Below are 22,500 nucleotides of genomic sequence, written 5' to 3'. Positions count from 1 at the left end.
CACACCGAGCGCGTCACCGCCGACGCGTTCGATCGGCGGGCAGCCTTGACTTTAACTCGGTAGGTTGGTGTGTTTCCACCACTGAGGGACCGCTTGTTCTGGAGCACACAGAGAGAACCGATCGACCGGTGCCGGGGCGAAAACAGAAGGTCACGACTGCATGTCTGTCCGACCGTACCGCTCTGACCCGGATCAAGTCCTGTGCACTTTAACAAGCGGGAACCTCCCCTGGCAGATGAGGTGGCCTATTACAGCGACTCCAGCGCGGTTTAGCCAGCAGAGCTTAAGGGAGGAACCCAAAGCCATCATATAATTGGGAGGGAGCAGAGGCTTTGCGGATTACATTTCCCCGTGTTTTTTTTCCCTGCATCATCACACAAAGCAGGGATGAATGAACAAAAGCAGGAAATCCGCTTGTATTTTGAACTTGCTATCATATTTGTGGTTTATATTTTTAGCAAAAGTCTCTCCTGCTTATATCCACCTGCGTCACAGTCCCTCTTGGTCGGATAGTTGTCCGCAAGAGCCATCCCTAGTGTCTAATAGGAGCAAGAAAGGTGTAAGGAGACCTAAGGAGAACGTAATGCAGGAGAGACAAAATAAGTAGCTTATTTTACACATTTACACGTACACAGAATTCCCTGCTGAGCCCGGGGCTCCAGTATTTTATACACCTCTTCTGTTCCAGAGGAAGATCGGTCCCAGGGAACTTCAGTGAGAACGATCTCCCAGCCGGGGACTCTGTCGGGGTTGATTTCCTTCTCACTGTGTGCTTTGAACTGCTTTCCCACGAGGTGAACTGGGCAGGAGAGTAGCCATGTCCCCCCTACCCGATTAATGCAGAGCCTGCTTACTGGGGGAGCAGGATAGACTGGGAGAGGAGGACAGACTGGGAGAGGAGGACAAAGTGGGGAGAAAAGCCTGGGAGAGGAGGACAGACTGGGAGAGCAGGACAGACTGGGGAGGAAAGCCTGGGAGAGGAGGACAGACTGGGAGAGGAGGACAAAGTGGGGAGAAAAGCCTGGGAGAGGAGGACAGACTGGGAGAGCAGGACAGACTGGGGAGGAAAGCCTGGGAGAGGAGGACAGACTGGGAGAGCAGGACAGACTGGGGAGGAAAGCCTGGGAGAGGAAGACAGACTGGGAGAGCAGGACAGACTGGGGAGGAAAGCCTGGGAGAGGAGGACAGACTGGGGAGGACAGACATGGAGAGGAGGACAGACTGGTAGAGGAGGACAGACTGGGGAGAAAAGCCTGGGAGAGGAGGACAGACTGGGAGAGCAGGACAGACTGGGAGAGCAGGACAGACTGGGGAGGAAAGCCTGGGAGAGGAGGACAGACTGGGGAGGACAGACTGGGAGAGGAGGACAGACTGGGCAGGAAAGACTGGGAATGGAGGGCACACTGGGAGGAGGTGAACCTGAACGGTGTCAAACTAAATGGGAGGTGCAGACAACGCTTATACAGCTGAGTAGACCACTGGAGACCTTCTCCCACCTACCGTGTTTGGGGGGAGCTCAGGAGGTCAGGGGGGAAGGAGGTACATTAACCCTGGGCACTGAGACCAGTTGGGCTTTGCAGTAGGCTGCTGATTGAAGCTGGAATGGAAACCCTGTGGTCTCCTCGCCAGACCCATGCCGGACCACCACCTGGTGTTTTCACAGGAGATGAATTGGTTTCCCGGAAATTGATTTTTTTTTTTTGGCTGATAGGACGCAGGAGAATAAATAGCCAATGTGAAAATAATGTGGGTTCGTTTTTTTTTCCAGCTTGAATCAAAGTGAAGGACCTTTTAAAAAAACAATTCATTCCATGCCTGCTTAGACTCCCAGCCCTCCCATCCCAGGACTGTTCGGTCTCCGGGTTGTACGGGCCCCAGCAAAACTGGCTGGTGGTCACACAGTATTACAAGGCAAAGTCAGACTTCTGCCTTATCAGAGCCATGCTAAGCACAGCTGCTGTGTGTTGGCACCCTTGACATGAGACGCCATCCTACGTCCCATTCACTCCAGATCCTTAGCAGACTAGTGAAAAAAGATGCATTCGTCACCAAATCTATAGTTTCTACATAGACAGTGTTAGAATATGTACTGTTGATTTTAATCATGTTGCATTTTTTTGTGTTTTGTTTTGGTTTTCATGGGCAGATGCTCCGCAAAGTGGTTTTGGCTGCCGCCCTCTTCATCAGGGACTGGTTCCCCGTCTTTAAAACTGGGCTCAGGTGTCGTCCATTAATGTGGTGTAGTCAGTGTTGGCCAATTAGCAGACATCATCATCATCATGAACCTGGCAAGACCGCTTTGCACAGTGGAGTGGTGGTGGAGGCTGTGGTGGCTGGAGGCTGTGGTGGCTGGAGGCTGCACTTACAACAGAAGGGTCCCTGTAAACACCCGAACACGCTTTGTTTCCTGTAAAAGGAACTCTCTCTGTTATCCCATTATCATGGTTGAATTTGTTTTCAAGAGACAGCGATCATGTGGGTTTACAGCCGATCGGGTGGTTTTGGATCATGGGATGTTATCTTCTTTGCACACAGTGTTTCAAGTCCTCGAGTCCTCTTTCCACCTACTCATCTCTGAGTCGATGAACCCAGTAAGTATATACAGGCCGTAGCTCACAGTTCAGATGGCTGTATGTTAATCGCTCTGTGCAGCACAGTCGTCGCCACAAGGGAATGAAACGACTTAATGACAGTTGTGAGACTCTCCGAGGAACAGGGAGGGTTATGCTAAAGGGGCAGTGAACAGGTAGGTATGGAGGAGTCATCGTTGTGAGGAGAGAAAGTACAGTTTGATCTATTAAACAGGTTGAAGAAAAGCTTATTGTGAACGTAAAACAAAACCAATGCACCAGTATTCGCGACTCCCCGTCCTTATCGCTCTCTATTTCGTTCCCTCCCTCATCTCCTCCGATTATTTCCTGCGTTTCCTCCCTCCCAGTCTGATTTAACTGTCCTCTCTACATCACCGTTCACAGGCCTGTACTCTCCACTTCATATTAATCACTTCATGTTGGTGACAGCAATGTGAAGGAAGCAAAAGACAAAGGAGTTCCTCTCTGAGGAAGCCATGGAGTTGGCGGAGGTGACACCAAGTTCTCCGGCGTATACTGCTGACTGGCACTGCAGAAGAGAGCCTACGATGTACCTTCCACAGGGAGCTAGTTGATATGTAGCACAAGTTTTAAGTTAAAAACGCAGCTGGCAGATAAAGTTTCATGGAAAGTCATTAAACTATGCATGTAGCAGTGGGGGGCAGGCGGTGGAGATGGAGGTTGAACTTCGTACTGCAGTCTGCCGGCGGGAGGGGAGGTTTTGTCGAATGTGCTCGCAGCCCAACCCGACGAGAATTTCTATTTTGCACACTTTCTCTTTTTCCCTCTGAATCTTCCAGGCCTGCATTTTTGAAACAGCCGGACCAGTGGTGATTAGTAGACCGCTCTCTCTAATCTCTCACCTCACCAAACTCCACATTTTGGGAAGGCACAGCTCAAACCTTGTTATTCGGGCACACTGAACAGACAAAAGAAGCAGCTGCACGCTACTATTTTGTTGCTGACATGGAAAACAAGTCAATAAGTGGTGCTTGTGTCGGCATGCATTAAATTCTGCCAAACAATGAAAAGTCCTGCACACCTGGGAGTGAGATGAATTCACCAGCTCTCTCCACTCTGTACACATTGAATTCCATTAATTCGCTTGATGCACATTGAAAGCCATTCATTGAACGGGGAAAGAGCTGTTTTCTTTACTCACTGACTGCCAACCGCCTGCTTTATGGGATAACATTTAATCAGCACACAACATTATGAAAACAAAATGGATATGGCCCAATTTTAAACTGCTCCCAATGTTAATTAATGACAATGGCGCCTGTAGCCCAGTTTCATTGCCCTGAAGAAGCCCGAATATCTAACATCTTCACCCAGCGTGAGACAGTAATTGCAGCTCTGCAGTGGAAGTGAGCCAATTATACAAATCCTGCAACTATTTTTACATTATTGATCCAATTATATTACCATCAAACCAAGGCACATTGTTGGTGTGTAACAGAGATACTAATAGTCCTGCGGCTATGCAAATGAAGATTCCTATTTTCACCTCAGCTATCAAAACTCAGGCAGTGGCTCCTCCTCTAAGCCTCTTTGTGTGTGTCATATTCATAAGCCTTACTTATTCACACAGCACTTTAACTCTGGCTGGCATCCCTGAAATTAGAGAAAGATAAAAGGGAAACAGGCACTATGCTAATCTCTTTGAAGATGGAGTCAAATTGGCAATAGAATCCCTGTCCCTGTTTTTTCCTTTCCCCCTCCTCTCCCATGCACCTCTTCCTGCATCCACCGCCTGTGCAGCGAGCGGATCCTGCACACTCAGCTCCGGCTTAGCTGTGAAAACACGTGAGCCACGATGCTGCTGCCGCTGCTCTGCATCTGGCTCCTGCGGCCGCCAATCCTCCGGCGTTTTCCCGTGGAATTAACGGGCCGTGACCTTGGAGTTATCGGTGCCATCTTGGACCTCTGATCAAGAAACCGCCGGACTCTTGTTTGGGCGGAATCAATTTGAGAGGGATTCGCATCACTTTGGGGTCCGTTTAAGTGGCGGCAGATAGTATATTTCCTTTCATAATATTGTCTTTTATAGCGGACACATGCAGAACCTAATTGTTCTGTGAATAGTTTGAGATGTTCACTTTTTTACCTTCTAATGCCAAGGTGCTGATTATGGTTCCTATTCGGGTTCATGCAATATTGTCTAAGAAAAGGATTATCACATTGTTTGCTTTTCAAGGGTTCGTTCTGTGTGACCTCTACCGGTCGGGTGAGAGGAGCCAAACAAGTCTTAAGTTCAGACTGTCAGAAGACTCTTTGACTGTCTTCAGACTTCAGACCGTCTGAAGACTCCTCAGACAGTCTGAGGACTTGCATTCCGTCACGTCTACTTGCCTGAAAAGAGTCTACTTACACTTTGAAGTCAATTGGGATAACACAGTCTTTGTTTGAAATTATAATGCTCTATAATTCATTTGAAACTGTAGGATATTTCCTTGTTAAAAAAAAAAGGACTTTACACCTCATTACTCGGCTATTGAATGTGGTCTCATGACAGCCATTGCCTGCTAGTTTCATGTCCTTTGTGTTTTGTGTTACCCTTTTTAGTCCACTGTGGTAAAACAAAAGGTGCCTCGGTAGGTATGTTAGTGACCTCCAGCTGTGGCTCCCTTAGCATTACACTCCTTTTATGAAAGTAGTATGAATGTATGAATGGCCTTTGTAAAATCGACGGTGATTAGCTTAACATAATTATGAGTGCCTTTATAAATCTACCTTCACAATAAGAGCGGCGGCCCCCGGATAACAAAGGCTGCTCGGCTTTCTAATATTCCTAATGATTTTAAATGATCCTTATTTTAATGAGGAGAGCTTTCAATTCAAAGTGCGGAAGGCGGTCGGGTTTCAAACCCGCCACGCTCGGTATCCGCCGTCTTTGGGCTAACCTCCCGTCTCGGGCCGGCAGTGAGCTGAGCCCGTCCTCAGCTGGGTCGTTAATAGCCAGTTAATTACTCTCATCTTGACCTCGCCGCTGAAATACGCCGGGCTGTCGCAGCGTCTCCGCTATCTGAGGGGGAAGCGCATTAGCCCGTGCCATTTTAAATGGCTTTAATTAGTCGTAAACGAACCTGATCCAGCCGTAAAACAGATAAGGCAGCGTCGTGGTGATGTATCTCAGGCTAAAACCTGGTCTGGGAGAGGGGGCGGGGGGGGGAAGTTTAAGGACAAGGGAGTGGGGGCATGGGGCTGGGTCGGGGGGGGCGTGAGTGGGAGGTGGGGGCAGATAGGGGGATTAAAGTTGGCTCGGCGGTGGGCTCGTTCCAATTAAAGTGAGAGCATCTCTTGGCAACGTGGAGAGAGCAGTCATTCGCTGAAGAGTTATGAAAAGCGCTTAATTAAAATGCTGTTGTTTTGACAATGGCCCGCTTGAGCGTGAACCGTGTCAATATCAGGGGGATAATGGAGGCAAGGATTCCAGCTGAGGACATGAGACGGCAGCAGCTGCCTCTTCTGTACAGTGGAGGGGAAGGGGTACTACTAAACACCATGGAGGAAGGAGATCCTTGTACATTGGAGGGAAAGGCCTAGTCCTAGTGACCATGGAGGAAGGATACCCATTGGTACATAGAAGTGAAAGGGCTACTCCTAGACACCATGGAGGAATGAGATCTTTGTACAGTGGAGGGAAAGGGCTAGTCCTAGTCACCATGGAGGAAGGACACCCTTCTGTACAGCGGTGACTAGGGCTACTTCTAGTCGCTGTGGATGAGGAAAGGTAGATCCTTATATACAGTGGAGTGAAAGGGATAGTCCTAGTCACCATGGAGGAAGGATACCCTTCTGTACAGCGGTGACTAGGGCTACTTCTAGTCACTGTGGATGAGGAAAGGTAGATCCTTATATACAGTGGAGTGAAAGGGATAGTCCTAGTCACCATGGAGGAAGGATACCCTTCTGTACAGTGAGTGAAAGAGCTACTCCTAGTCACTGTGGATGAAGTAAAGTAGATCTTTCTATACAGTGGAGTGAAAGTGCTAGTCATAGTCACCATGGAGGAAGGATACCCTTCTGTACAGTGAGTGAAAAGGCTACTCTGAGCAACCATTGACGAAGGATCATTTTGCAACCAAGGTACACAACCACGCCCATTTGGAGATTATTATAAAAAAAATGGATAACATAATGATTTGGCAACCACATAAAAAATGTCTGAAATGCCAGAAATCTGTTTTATAATTATGGTATTGAACATCAGAGACGCCATTACATAAAGGAATGCTGGAACCGCGACTCCTCTGATGGTATACATGAGATCAGCGCTGGGTTCCCAAACATTGACTTCAGAGTCTATCGAGCACATGGTCGTGATCTCAGCATAACCACATCCTTTCTCCAGTCCCTGGCCTCCTCTCATGTTTCACTCCTTCTCCCTCCTCCTCTTCTCCGAAGCCTTATGCCTTCCCAAGCCAGCCGCTGAGATCCGATGCTCTCCCACAAAGAGGGCCAAGAAGCAGACGGATGAAAGACGTAATATATAGACGAAGGTGACATATACAGGACAAAATCATCTCTGAAATATTTAGTAGCAATCAGAGTAATGGTTGTTCATTACCCTGGATTCCCCGGGGTCTGTTCACCGCTCACCACAAGATGGCCGTCGCCCAGTTCATCGTTTGTCCTCCAAATGCCAAGGTGCTTCATATGGATTCAATTGTGGCTTATGGCCAATACTCAATACAGTTTAAGAACGTACGAGATGAATACTATGTTTAAATGGTTTGGTACAGAGGGGAGCTAAGCTAGACTCCACCCTTAACCGACCACAAGATGGCTGTGGTCTTGCCTTGCTGATTTTCACAAGCGCTACGTGCATACATGGATGAGTGCCCTTGCCAATATTCACAAAGTAGGATATTCCGGTCATAGCTTTAGCGGTCTGTCCTTGTCATCATTAATGCAATTTCATGGCTGTACAGCCTCACTGTTAAGTTAACATCCCGTCCAGTGTCTGGGATGAGGTATGGCTACACAGTAAAGCACTCCTTGTGCTAGCTACGCAGCATGCTAGTCCTATGGTGATGCTGGAATATGCTCAGTTTGAAGTGACTCATGAGACCTCAAACATGTGGGGGTTATTCGTGTCTTTTGATGGCCATGCTATCCTGAGTGGACTGTGGGAGATGGGAATGTTATATTTACTACAAACACCTCCTGAAAATATGTTTGTGCGACTCACTCTGTGTATCAAAGCGGGCAGAGTTCATGGTTGCGTAAGCGTTAGCACATGTGTGCGTGCCTGTGTGTGTGGGTGTCTGTATGTGTGTGTGTGTGCATGTTTGAGTGTGTGTGTGTTTAAAGTTTAAGTGTATTGTGTTGAAAGTGGAGGAAGATGTTTTCTCTCTCCTGCTCCTCCGTCTCTCTCTCTCCCTCACGCTCTCTCTTTGACCATCTCTCTCTGCCCCCTTCTCTCTCTCTGTCTCTCTCTCTATCTCATCCTCCCTCTCTCTCTCTCTCTCTCTCTCTCTCTCTCTCTCTCTCTCTCTCTCTCTCCCTCTCCCTCTCTTTCTATGGCTTGCGTGTCATATGTGTTGTGTTCTGTGTTGGCCATCCATGCGGTGCCTTTTCAAGCAAGGTGGAATCACTTCACTGCCAGGCATGGAACCCGGTATGCTAATGCCTTCCTCGGGAGAACATAACCTGTCATTTACCCATGGCCCAACCAGTGCAAGATTTATTGAAATACCCTGGAAATTTCCACAAGGAAAAAGAGAGCTTACAGAACAACACACGCACGCAGGCAGGCCCCCAACGCATGCACACACACACAAACGCACACAAACATGCCAAAGATCATAAAACAGGCACCCACTTCCCAAGTTACTAGGCTAATTGCTAAACAATGTCAATAAAATGAATCTAGTGTGACATGAATGCAATCTGGCTGAATCATATGAGGCTTCAGAAGGCGTGTGGCACACTGGCACCTTAAATGTTACAAGAGTGTGTTCGCATTCTAGGCAGACAAACTAATTTCATATAATCTTTTAATGAAACACGTTGAGCTTCCTGGCAGGCCAAAAAAAATAAGTAGATTGACATCTTTGTGTGAGTTTGTGTGTGTCTGTGTGGTGTGTGTTTGTGCGTGCCTTTTGGTGGAGGTGTGGTGGTTGTGGTAGTGGTCAGGTGGTAGTGGTGGTGGAGGCGGTGGTGGTGGTAGTGGTGGAGGATGCAGTGTTGGGAGAGGATGTGGTAGTGTCTGTAGAGGCGCAGTGGTCCTGGTGGTGGAGGAGTGGTGGTGGTGGTGGATGTTGTACTAGTGGAGTGGAAGCATGGTGGTGGCAGTAGTCAGGGTGGAGGCGTGATGGGCGGCCTCCCATCCCATCATGTGTGACGCAGACGTCTCGGAGCCTGGGTGTAATTGTGTTTATGGCTGGGAGGCGGAGTGCTGGCTGATCGTGCCTCGCTGGAGTTAATTGTTGTGTTGATAGGCCTTCGCTGGGAACACGAGGGGAGAGTGAACACAAGCTCCCTTACTGATTACAGGTTATGGGAACTGAGTCGAGCTGAGAGCCTCACGGAGACGACATGGGACCAGGGCACCACAACTCCACTCCAATCGGATCACTTCTCCCATTATTAGTGTCTGTGTCACTCTGTGTCTCTCTGTGTGTCTCTCTGTCGGTCTGTCTCTATGTCACTATGCCTCTTTGCTCTCTCTTTCTCTCTATGTCTCTGTCAGTCTGTCCCTCTCTCTCTGTCCCTCTCTCTCTCTCTGCCCCTCTCTCTCTAACTCTCTCTCTCTCATTTCCTCTCTCTGTCAGTCTCTATCTCTGCCCCTCTCGCTCTCGCTCTCTCTCTCATTTCTCTCTCCATCAGTCTCTCCCTCTCTCTCTGTCTGCCCTCTCTCTCTATGTATCTCTCTGTCTGTCTCTCTCTCCGTCCCTCTCTCTGCCCCTCTCTCTCTCTCTCTCTCTCCCTCTCTCTCTTCTTTTCTCTCTCTGTGAGTCTGTCTCTATTTCAGTCCGTCTCTCTCTCTGTCCCTCTCTCTCTATGTCTCTCTCTGCCTGTCTCTCTCAGTCCCTCTCTCTCTTGGTATCTCTCTCTGCTCCTCTTTGCCTCCTCCTCCCCCACCCTACTCAAATGAAACCAGAGTAGATTTAAAGGAGGTATCTTGCTTCTGTTCTGACAGCATGTGCTCTGACCGCCTCGGTGGGTTTCCAGAAGACAAGATAGGCGTGAGGAGTTGGGCTAGGGGGCGGGACGGGAGAGCTGACCTGGGGGCCTTAACTCCTCCCCTGGGGCCTCCTATTGGCTGCCCACTTATCCAAATAAAGTCGCCCAGGACCCTACTTGTGTAAAACTGTTTTAAATATATTTCATGATTACGACATGTGGTTAAAGCAGCACCAGTGTATCGGTCTTGCAAACACAATTGCTTCTGACAAAACCAAAGATGTAAAGATAATATTGACTATATTTTACAGTATCTATTCACATATCCATCCATCCACCCACTCATCACCCTCCGTTCAAAGAGAGCCACTGCTTACAAACATCTACAGTTGGAAGGAGGAAGAGACTTTATATGCATATTCATATGTGTATATATATGTATATATGTCCACCACAGGGACAGCAGGAGAGTGTCAGTGGAGTGCAGTTGTCCAATTTAATTTCGGTTTCGGTTTGGTAACCAAAGAAAACTGGGAGAGGGGAACAGGATTCCCGGCCTTAAATATGAACCTTAGGTCTTGACTTTCCAATACACTGAATCTGGTCTTTATTTTTATCGCATGGCTATGGGGCATCAAACAACAAGCAAAGCTACATTGAGCCTGTTGCTATTCATCATACGCTGCTCGCTACACCAATACTGCGTATTTCTCATCCTGCGATGGGACTTGGTTCCTCACCCCCTGCGAGCGATCCAACGCCAGGCAGATGACTTTCCTCGAGGCCCCTCAGTGTGCACCAAGGTTGGCCTCCTCTGACGGAATATCCTCAACTCTATTCTGTTCACTAACTCACAGATATTGCTATTCAGCACCAGTTGAACTTGCCACATCTGTGGCAGATCAATTTCCCCTGAGCTCTGGAGTGACAGTCGGAAATGTCATTTGCTTTGAAGGTCTCCCCGTATTTCACCTGTGGAAGTCTGCCCACATGGCTCTCTGGGAGAGGCACTGCTGCCTTCAACCATTGGGACGAGGACGCAACCCCGAATCACATCATCGAATCACCGGGGCTTTTATCTTGGCATGAATTACTCTGTTTGATCAAAGGTGCAATATGTAATAATAAGATGTTGATTACAAAGTGTGTGTGTGTGTGTATGGTGGCGTGCATGTGCTTGCGTGCGTGCATGCGTTCGTGTGTGTGTGTGTCATTGGTGCGGGCATGTTTGTGTGTTTGTGTTTGTAGGTGCATGTGTGTTCTCTTTGTAGTTAATTACTCTAACTCTGTAACATATGCATACATAGTCCAATAGTTGTGAATGAATATTGCATTGTATTCATCATATCTCTTTAGTATTAACCAGTTCTTCAAACCACCAAACTCTTCTGCGTGATGTTGTCCTCCATGCTCAACAACAGGGATCTCCTGTTTCAGCTTCAATGCAGACACTATGAACTGGTCTGAGCCTGTTCGCTGTGGCCAACGGCAACCTCATGATATCTTTCTTTTATCAACCACCCACCGTTGAGTATGAGCGCTATTATGAGCATTGTTTCCTATGAAATGTGCCACACACCGTGCCGTAATACTATAGGTGCCTGAGATGCTGAAAGGGGTGATATTATGTAATACCCACTTGGGATGTCACTAAAACAAAGGAAAAGGCAGATTTTCAAACGGATGGGCTACAGATTTTAGACTTATAATGTCTCTTCACACCCTGATGGCATAATATCAGCCAATCAACCCTCGCTCAGACGCTCCCTACATCCACACACACCGTGGCATTAGTCTAGCCTCTCAGTGTCAGGCACTTTGCCTGTAGCATTCACAAACTGGTTGAGGGAGAATGGTGGAGAGCGTCCAAAGCATACCATTTTACACCGATTTTTCTGAATGCTTCATAAAATGCTAATAATTCTGGTTCCCTGGCACGCTAGATAAAATGGAAGTCAACACAATAGCGTTGCCCAATCTGCAATCCCTCAAGCAATCGTACGACACTCTTGTCCTTCTCGCGCACCCAAGGATACTCCTGCAAGTCACAAACCTTCACAAGCAATCCTTCAGAAGTTTGCTTTGAATACAGATTCAAATGGACCGATAAAACCTGGGAGCGAAGGTGACCTCTTCGGTTCGAGAGGCAACACAACAACATGCCTCCCAAGGCTTCCGACAGTTCGGGAAGCAATCACAACATCCGGGGTATTCAAATGAAATGATTGCTCCATTTTGTCACAACAAAGAAATAACGATATCCACATCCAGTTATTTAATTCTCTTAAACGTGCCCCGGTCTTGTAAACAAAACCCAGCCGCTGCAGTTAGCTCGTCTGGCTTCAGTTGACTTACTGTTGCATTACAATAGAAGCAGTAATAACACCAATAAAATATGTTGTATCAATTTTATCGGCCGAATAATTACAATGCCAATCCTTGTAGAAAATCCTTGCAAAGCACTTATCCCAAACTACAATTACAAATATTGAAGGTGAAACCGACAACAATGACACAAATAGCAATAACAAATGTACCACGTCGCTCGTACAATTATGTTTCCATGTCGAGCCAGCATTTCCGTCAGAGGCTCAAGATGGATGCTCAGGACTCGATCGCTGCAGGGGATTTACAATAAACTCTCTGTATCCCACTTGACATCACAGATATTGTAACCACCGCTGCCTATCGATACCTGAACAACCAGACCTGCGTCTGAGCAACGCAGCGACGGACGGGCTGCCGGGCAGCGAGAGAGAGGAGGGAGTCGCTGAGTTATGAGGCTGACAAAGACTCAGGTCCCACGTCTAATTTAAGAGCAGCTTCTGTGCTGTCTAATGAACAATTTAGTAGGCAATCCTTCAGGCACGCCATTGTGATATAATCAGCGTTGCCACGGTAATAGGGGGCATGGTGCACCTGTTTGGACCACCCTTGGAAGGACGAACATCCCTGAACCACCATGTTTCAAGGTACCTCGCCAGAAGAACAAATACAATAAACAAGCAAGGACCGTAGGTGAACAGTACAAACAGTAGGATCCTCCGAGAGGCTACTGATCCGGTGGAAGCGTGAGACGGACAGCATGTAGCATGACCAGCTGCATGCATGCCTCAGAGTGGCGAAGGCGTTGTCATCTTAGCGCCGCGTGAGAGGAGTCTCCCCCCCCCCGGGACGTTCGTGTCCATGCAAACTCAGCTGGTCAGCGCGCGTCATGACTCTGGTAGTGTGAGCGCAGCCCTGGTGCTCAGGGATCAGAGAGCACCTTTCGCTTTAGCTATTTTATGTTGTTTTTCTTTCCTTCTCAAGCGCTCCTTGTAAGGACAGCCCACGTTGGGATGCTCTTATAAGGAAGTCCTAATGTGGGTATTCTAATCAGGACGTCCATATAAGGACTGTCTTATGAGCATATCCAAATAAGGACTTTCCTATGACGACCTCCTAATAAGGACATCCGTCTAAGGACTGTCTCATGAGGACATCCATATGAGGACATCCTGATAAGGACATCCATATGAGGACATCCTGATAAGGACATCCATATGAGGACAGTCTTATGAGGACATCCTGATATGGACAGTCTCATGAGGATATCCGTATGAAGACGTTCATATAAGGTCTGTCTTATGAGGACATCCAAATAAGGACAGTATCAGTAAGATATCGGTTTGAGGACATCCATATATGGGCAGTCTCAGTAGGATATTCATATGAGGACATCTATATAAGGATGCCCTTTAAAGGACAGTCCTATGAGTACATCCTACTGAGAACTGTCTTATAAGGACTTCCATATAAGGATGCCCTTTAGAGGACATCCTGAAGTGGATGTCCTTACAAGGACAGCCATGTGGAGACAACCTTATTCGATACACAATGGGCTTAGGGGTTGATTTGCTGTGAATAGGAGCTTCTGAAGGATTATGAAATCATATTACACATCCATGGATGATTTTTGTTAAGGACATACATAAATCCTTCAATTTCCGAACACCAGAATTTAAAATGACATATTCACGCTCAGAGCTGACATCTCATCGAGAAGCAAGAAGGAAATGTAAATCTCTATCATTCACTTCTTTCGAACTAATGACAATTTATAAAGCATCATATATGACATCATATGAAAAAGCAAACATAATTTGTGTTTATGTATGTGTTAGAGATAGTGTGAGTGGTTAGTGCGTGTGGTTTGTGTGTATCTGTGTGTGTGTGTATGTGTGTGTATCTGAGTTTGTATCTGTGTGTGTGTGTGTATCTGTGCGTGTGTGTGTGGTGTGAGTGTGTGCGTGTGTGTGTGTGTGTATCAGTGTGTATGTGTGTGTGTGTGTGTGTGTTTGTGTGTGTGTGTCTGTGTGCGTGCATGCGTGTGTGCGTGTGTGTGTGTATGTGTGCGTGTGTGCATCTGTGTGGGTGCATGCGTGTGTAAGTAGGGATGCTTACTCGGCAGCAGGTCACACGTGTTTCCCACTCCTTTCTGACCTTCTAAATATTGTAACACTTAATGTTAATATTGATAGGGGAGGATTAAGGAACTATATAATGTATTCATGGTCCTCGTTTGCATATGACCCATAGGCTTCTGCATAAATACACATGGTTCTTATGTTGTACATTTAAGGCTCGCTTCTCCGTCTCTTTGATTGCTACGGACAAGCTGAGAACCCTGCTGGAGATCTCCATCTATCATGCACTGGCGTTCGTGTGTGTGGGTGTATATGAGAGAGAGAGAGAGAGAGAGAGAGAGAGAGAGAGAGAGAGAGAGAGAGAGAGAGAGAGAGAGAGAGAGAGAGTGTGTATGAGAGAGAGAAAGAGAGAGAGAGAGAGAGAGAAAGCGTGTGTGTGTATGAGAGAGAAAAAGAGCGAGAGAGAGAGAGAGAGAGCGAGAGAGCGAGCGAGCGAGCGAGAGAGACACAGTGTGTCACACACATACACACACACACACACACACACACACATGTATATGTGAGTGTGTGTGGGTCTTCATACATACATGAATGGTACCCTGCTATCTTATGAGGGGGGCATTTATTTATACCCAGGCGTATAAATAGTTTTATTTGAGGGTCGACTCTTCCGCTCATTAGAGAGAACACGGCTTATTTTCCCGTGGATCGCCCGCCTCTCGCTCTGACATCCACGCGTTGGCATCCATTTAACCATCCCACTGAAACTAAATACGAACCGCAATTTAAATGTGTTGTCACATCAATACGGAGGTGGCCATGTACACAAACGTCTACGCAATTGAAGGCAAAGGGACTGCATGACTTTATAGAATGTAGGCGTCCATAAAAAGCATTTCAGCATCTTTTAGCCTTAATGTTCATCAAAGAGTTGTTCTACCATGATGGCTTATATCAAGCTTTATTTTAACTTTAGTACCACTATTTGCACAGTGGACCACATGTAAACGATTGGGTTTATGGATGCCATTATCGGTTTGACTCCACAGATTACAAGTCATTATCACATCATTAAGACATAATTATTTAAAAAAAACTGAATCGGATCTGTATGGTTCTTTTGTGTGAGGGAGTCAATTAAAAATATGGATCAGATAAAAAGATGAAAGAGTAAGCTGTCCTCGGCTTGGATTTACCAAGATATATTAGCAGTATATTCGGCCTAATCCTGTCGCATTGAACAAAGAGGATTTCAGGGGCGCACAACAGACCAACCAAAAATAAGTACCTGGAAACATGACCGGTGGTCTGGACGACATCGTATTCTTTTCGTCTCTCATTGGCATAAAAGAACCGCCTGCAACTCGATCCCATCCACCCTGCTCTCTTAAATAATAGGATTCTATTCAAACGTGTCCCAATCCCAACCCATTGGATCTGATTCCCTTCTGTTCTGCAGTTACATTTGGGTGGTTGTTCAGCTAGAGTTCCAGAGTCGGGAGAGGAAACACATTCCAGGCAAAGTGCTGCCACCACACAATGGATTTATGTTGCAACATCAGATGAGAACATCTGGAAAATCACTGAAAACTGACCATGGCATTCCATGGCAGAGTTCGGTTCTTCATCAAAGCAAAAATGCGAACATCGCTTTGAAATCTGTGACATTGTTGTGCCTGTGTTCTGGTCAATACAAATATGAACAAAGACAAACAAGAAACTGTACTGAACGAATATCTTTGAAAATGGCCACATTCTGCAACCCTCTGCCAGTATTCAGAAAGTCCCATCAGATCAATAAAGTGAAACTCGGAACCAAAGGAAAGAATGCGAGGAATGGAGTCCACTCCTCCGGCTAACAGCCGTGTCCAACGCCGTTAAACTTCCCCATCTCCCGCCGGGCCTGGGCCGCGCATTAGGAAACGAAAACTAATTCTGGGACCCCTGAGGACCGGAGATCCCGGCGCCCCGCCCGGTTCGTCTCCGGCTCCACGTCCTCCTGGCCTCGCCCCAGCCCACCGCGGACGGCGTTTGAATCTCAGATGCGTGGCGCCGCCCGGCCCCACCGTGCGCCCCCCCGTGCTGACCTTGGTCCGCCAGTTTGAGCCGCGCCGGCGTGTCAGAAAAGCTCATTTGGTGGTCCCACGCGGGGGAGAATGCACACAAAGCAGCAGAGCATACTGGGAATATTAACAGCCTCCGCAAGGCCAAGGGCACGGATCACTCTTTTTTCACACTCTCTTTTTTGCCAGCTTCGTTTATTTTGTTGTATTGAAAGTTCTCACACGAGTTCCGGGTGAATATTAATATTAATTCATAGTAATGTTTTATTTACGTGTTCATCTTCTAACCGTACCTTGCTGCTGTTTCTCTGCACCTTGCTGTCTCCGTGTTTTTACTGATAAACACACATCAGCTACACGCACGCACTCACACACACGCACTCACACGTACAAACAAACAGGCATATACACACACATGCATACACATACATACAATTGCACACACAAACACTCAAATACACACCCACACACCTTCACAAACACTGAACAGGCATTAACACAAATTCATGCAAGCATACTCAGACAACACACACAGAAACACCTGCACACACTTTCTCTCTCGCTGTATATTTATATATATATATATATAGCATGCACACACAATCTCAAAACCACAGCATTACCCAATTGCAACCCAGGATGAGACGATGCAATCCCATGCCATGAGCCAAGATCCTCCCTCACACAGGAAGTGACCATTGACCATTCCCTCTCATGAAGCAACTGTTTTGCCTCGTCCACATTGTGCATCAAACACAAACGGGCGGAAGACAGCGACAGCCAACTGTTTTGGCATCAAGTATTTTGGCACCGCAAATTCAAAACAGTAACTGATCTAATCGGAGAAAAGACACCAGAGAGGGCAGTGTTGCATGACGGTTCAGCTCCTGAGGAAAGCCTTCCGTTCCAGCTTTAATCCGTTCATTTGGTCGTATTCTCTTCTCCCAGTGGACATGGAGGACCAGGGAATGATGGCCTGCGAGCTTTTAGATCACATGCTCACACGATGCACACAGAAAACCCGTCAGTTCAAGCCTCTCCCCTTCCAAACTTCACACACGGTAATCAATATCCTACCGTAACTCTTACTCTAGACTACTTCACTCTGCTACCCTAGACCCCCTTCTAGACTACACACTACTACCCTAGACCCCCTTCTAGACCACACACTACTACCATAACCCTTATTCTAGACTACACACTAACCCGTATTCAAGACTATTACTATACTAACCCTTATTCTACACTATAAACTACTACACTAACCCTTATTCTAGATTACAACACAGAAACCCTTAATCCAGGCTAAACACACTACACTGAAACGTATTCTAGGCTAACAAACTCTATTACCTTAACCCTTCTTCTAGACTACTACACTAACCATAATTCGGGACTAACCACTAACCCTTATTTTAGACTACAAAACAATGTGACAATAACCCTTATCCTAGACTACACACTAACCCTTATTCTAGACCACTACACTCTACCACACTAACCATCATTCTAGGCTAGTACACGCTGCTACATTAACCCTTATTCTACACTATTACTATCCTAACCCTTATGCTAGACTATACACTACCACTAATTCTTTACTCCTAATTCTAGACTGTTCCACTAACCATTATTCTAGACTGCTACAAACTACTATACTAAACCTTTTTCTAAACTTCCAAACACTTCTATACTAACCCTTTTCTAGACTACTACTACTACACTAAATCTTATTCTGGACTACAACACACAACCACACTAACCCTTTTTCTAGACTATAAACTACTACACTGACCCTTATTCTAGGTTACAACGTAAACCCTAACTCCAGACTACACACTACTAAACTCAAACATATTCTAGGCTACCAAACTACTACCCCTTATTCTAGACTACTACACCCTACTACGCTAACCCTTATCCTAGACTACACACTAACCCTTATCCTAGACTACACACTAACCCTATTCTAGACTACAACACACTGCCACTTTAAGCCTTATTCTAGACTACACACTAACCCTTATCCTAGACTACACACTAACCCTTATTCTAGACTACAACACACTGCCACTTTAACCCTTATTCTAGACTTCACACTAACCCTTATTTTAGACTACTACACACCGCTAAACTAACCCTTATTATAGACTACTACACACCGCTAAACTAACCCTTATTTTAGACTACTACACACCGCTAAACTAACCCTTATTATAGACTGCACACTAACAATTAATCTAGAAAACACACTACCACACTAACCCTTATTCTAGAACACACACCATCAAACTAACCTTTATTCTAGACTACACGCTACAACACTAACCCTTACTCTAGATTACTACACACTACAACACTAACCCTTACTCTAGACTACACACTTACCCTTATTCTAGATTACTACACACTACAACACCAACCCTTATTCTAGATTACTACACACTACAACACTAACCCTTACTCTAGACTACACAGTACCAAACCAACCCTTATTCCAGACTACACACTAAAACACTAACCCTTATTCTAGACACTGCTATACTAACCCTTTTCTAGACTACACACTAACCCTTATTCCAGACTACACACTAAAACACTAACCCTTATTCCAGACTACACACTGCTACCCTACTCCTCATCCTAGAGGATCCGGCAGGCCTGTGCGGGGGTGTCCTCGGAGCAGATGCGAGGGGACGGAGGAGGTTGGATCTGGGTCCTCGGTGGTTAATAAGCAGCGGCAGCCAGGTGATGAAAACCTGCCGCTGGACTCTGAGACCCCAGGCCGAGGGGGGGCGGGGGGGGGGGGGGGGGGGGGGGGGGGGGGGGGGTGGAGATGCAGCACTGGTGTTTGCATCAGCCCTGACACATCAAAGGGAATGCCCAACGAGATCCACCGCTTTGATTTCCTCCCGTTTTTTCCCCTTTTCCTCCTATTTTCTGATTAAGTCGTGAAATGCTGAAATAAAAAACACTAAGAGTTTCTCTGCTGCCATAATCTGCTTCCTCCTCAGCCTAATCCCCGGTTTGAGCCGAGTAATGAACGACACACGCAGGCGGCGCCACGCAAGCACACACACACACACAGCCGCGTGTTGCGTAAGCATCCACGCATGCGTGTGCCTTTGTGCGTGTGTGTGCGTATTTGTTGCGTGTGTTTAGGTGTGTGTGTATGTATATGTGTGTGTGTGCATGCGTTGGCATGTTTGAGTATGTCTTGTGTGTGTTTAGGTGTGTTTGTGTGTGTGTGTGTGTTTGTGTGCGTGTGTGTGTGTGTGTGGGTTCGCATGTGATTCTTGGCATGCTTGAGTGTGTGTTGCGTGTGTTTAGGTGAGCTGTGTGTGTGTTTCTGTGTGGGGTTGCTCCATGTGATTGTTTATTATGTGAATACGAGGCGGAGTGAGGGAGGGGCCAGGGGGAGGGTAGGGGAGGGGGGGGGAATTAGCATAACAATGCCGAGGCAAGCTTGATTATGTCAAAACACAACATGTTGGCACACATCACTTCTCCACCACCTGCATAAGCCACCATATACTGCAGGTGATTCATTTCTATTGTCGCCCGTCCTCAGTGTCTCTCTCTCTCTCTCTCTCTCTCTCTCTCTCTCTGACAGCCGAAAACAGCAGAATAACAGCCTCACCAATACTACGGTGATCAGGTTGATGAAATCTGGAGTCACTTTGCTGTCACCCAGAGCCATGAGACCATGAGGTCAAAAAACAAGGCACCGTACACCAATCGAGGGAGGAGGGGGGTAGGTGGGAGGAGGGGGGTAGGTGGGAGGAGGGTGAAGGGGGGGGGTGGGGGACTGTTGAGTGGCGGTGCTCCAGCGTCATTAGACAAACCCACAGCATAGTGTCCGAGCGCATTATTACCCAAGAGCGCAAATGCATAGCGATTTCCGGTCGTCACGTGCTGCAGAAGAACACATTCTGACCACTGCAGACAAACGGCGGTCGTTTGCGCGTGCATCACATGTAGGATAAACAATAGAACGCGCGTGAAGAGACCCTTAGAGACCGGGGTTCGATCGCTAATGGCTCAATTAGCGGCGAATAAGTTGTGTCCGGTGAAGAGCCGGCATGGAGACGAGCGAAGCCCCGCAGTCTGGTGGCTTTGATGGTTTTTTTTTATTATGTAAGCCGTCAAAAGTCCTCTGCGCTTCACCGGTGTGTCTTGCATGAGTTCCGTCCTGAATCGTGTGTCATGTGTCGGTTATGCCGTCTGTCGGTCGGAGGAGGAGGAGGAGGCTGACTGAAATCAGGGCGTCTATCTCTCCGTCTCCCGATCCTTCAAGGCAACGCAAGTTTTTTTTTGTTTTTTTTAGGGATGCAGCCAGAAAAACACACCTTGAGCACCGAGTAGGAAAATATCCCCAGACATATAGACGATCCCGACGATAACATGCAACTTTAAGAATTATACTTTATGAATCCTTGCGCCTCGTGCACACTCACCATTAATAACCGCAGTCTTCATGATGAAGGGAAATCCAGTCTCAGGGTAAATCCAGTAAAACGATTCCCTCTCCGTGGTGGCGGTGTGAGATAACAAATCCGCTATCTATCGCGATGTATCGACGGCTGCACATCCACGACCGGGCAGGTCAGGCGGACAGCTTCGGCTTCCTCTCAGCCCCCAAACTTCAGCCCAAGGTCTCCCCGAGTGGAGAGCGTCGTCTCCGGCCGGATCCGACCTCAGTCATCGGGCCGAGGGAAAACACCAAAACTACAGCAGTGTACAATCCGTAAGTAAGACGAGCACTACGGGACTCGACGCGGGACGCCTCCCCAGCAGGACGCGCCGACAGCCCTGTAAAAGCAGCTCAAAGAAGTGACGATGCGCAGACGAGGCTCGGAATCAGGCGCAGGAAGGAAAATTGAGGGTTGGATCCATGTTGGCATCGCATCAATATCCAGCCTGATCGATCGCCAGCTTTACTCCCGGATAGACGAGGCGCGCTATGTGGAGACGCACGGGTGCTGGCCACACTGCTGCGCGCCTACAGTATGCATTGAGAGTAGGGCGGCGGAAACAGAGGGCGGGGCGGCGGCTGGGCGGCAGTGGGTTGGAGGGGCGGCCTGGCTGCGTTTCAGACACACGCGTGCGCGCCGACAAACACGCACGCACACACACAGGCGCGCGCGCACACGCACGCACACACGGGGGGGTGGGGGGGAATGTTGAATGTTTTATAGGTCTGTATCAGGGACTGCACGCTAATGAATGTTTTATTGTCTGTGGTGCGCGCGGGGGGGGGGGGGGGGGGGGGGGGGGTCCGCGGGGATATGACATGTAAAGCACTCAGCCGCGGGCGGAACCGTCCAGAATACAGGTGAAGCATGGCGCGCAGTTGACGGGGTCATGTCTTCTGCATGCCGCCCCTCTCGCTCTGCAGGGCTACTTTGGGGAACTCCGAATGATCCACATTAACCATTCATGTTATCATGTGCCATCTGCCTGCCACCACGCGTTTAGGGTGTTTATTTAGAGCGTGTTTTCTGGTAATGAATGAATTAATCAGGAGAGTATTTATCACACTCACAACATCCATTTAGACCCTCAAACCTACTTTTTTTTTCCTTTTCTCCAAGCGAGCCCCGGTCCAGCGCCATGGAGAGCGATCATTACCGCGCACGGACAATTACGCGTGGCGCTCCATCTTGATATGTTAACGTTGGCTCTCTTCAGAAGTCGCTCGAATATTAAGCGCCATCGACGCTCACTGCCAAAGCTGATTGGACTAAAGAGCGATTCCCCGCGCTGTTTGCATTAGTGCCAGGACCGCCGGACCCCCTTAGGACACGCAGAGCACCGAGACGCCATTATCTTTAGGTACAATGCGCCCCCTACTGGAAGAGCCGCTTCCGATAGCGTCTACCTTCTCATCGATTACTTGTCTTTCCTTCCTCACTATTGACGTAGCGATTTGTACCCGGGACCAAGCCCGGATTGAAACCAAATAGAGGTTATAGATGGTGGATTAAACAGCAGGATTGCAATGAACTCCAACCACATGATGTTAACATACATAACACAGGACATCATCAAAAAGAAAGTATTATTATTCATCACGTGTTGAGACTGACACCTGGGAGGTTTCTCTTCCAGATGGTGAATGGAAGCCAATCCCTGAACCAGGCCATAGATTAGCTGGCTATCCACCGCAGGTGACAGGTTATAGTCCACTGAATGGCAGATATGTAGAGCAGCGGGTTAATCCCTGGTTTACAACCACCGCCAATATTGGTCTCCCCGGCGTAATGTGTCACGGAGCCCAGGGCCCGTGTGTGTTTGCTCTCAGCAGAG

The 22,500-nt window shown here is 47.6% G+C and overlaps 1 protein-coding gene across 1 annotated transcript in view; it reads right to left on the bottom strand.

Annotated features, from left to right (window-relative positions):
• The window catches only part of rtn4r (reticulon 4 receptor), a 44,832-nt gene extending 23,886 nt beyond the window's left edge, over positions 1-20,946 (bottom strand). The window contains exon 1 of the mRNA XM_079756988.1: positions 20,649-20,946. Within this exon, the coding sequence (XP_079613114.1) occupies positions 20,649-20,670 (22 nt within the window). The 5' untranslated portion in view covers positions 20,671-20,946. The remainder of the gene's footprint in view (positions 1-20,648) is intronic.
• Positions 20,947-22,500: the final 1,554 nt, after the last annotated feature.

This window comes from Pollachius pollachius (genome assembly GCF_949987615.1).
Source record: "Pollachius pollachius genome assembly, chromosome: 1".
In the NCBI taxonomy this organism is placed as follows: Eukaryota; Metazoa; Chordata; class Actinopteri; order Gadiformes; family Gadidae; genus Pollachius; species Pollachius pollachius.
The sequence above is the reverse complement of the archived record's forward strand: the minus strand, read 5'-3'. Positions and strand labels throughout refer to the sequence as shown.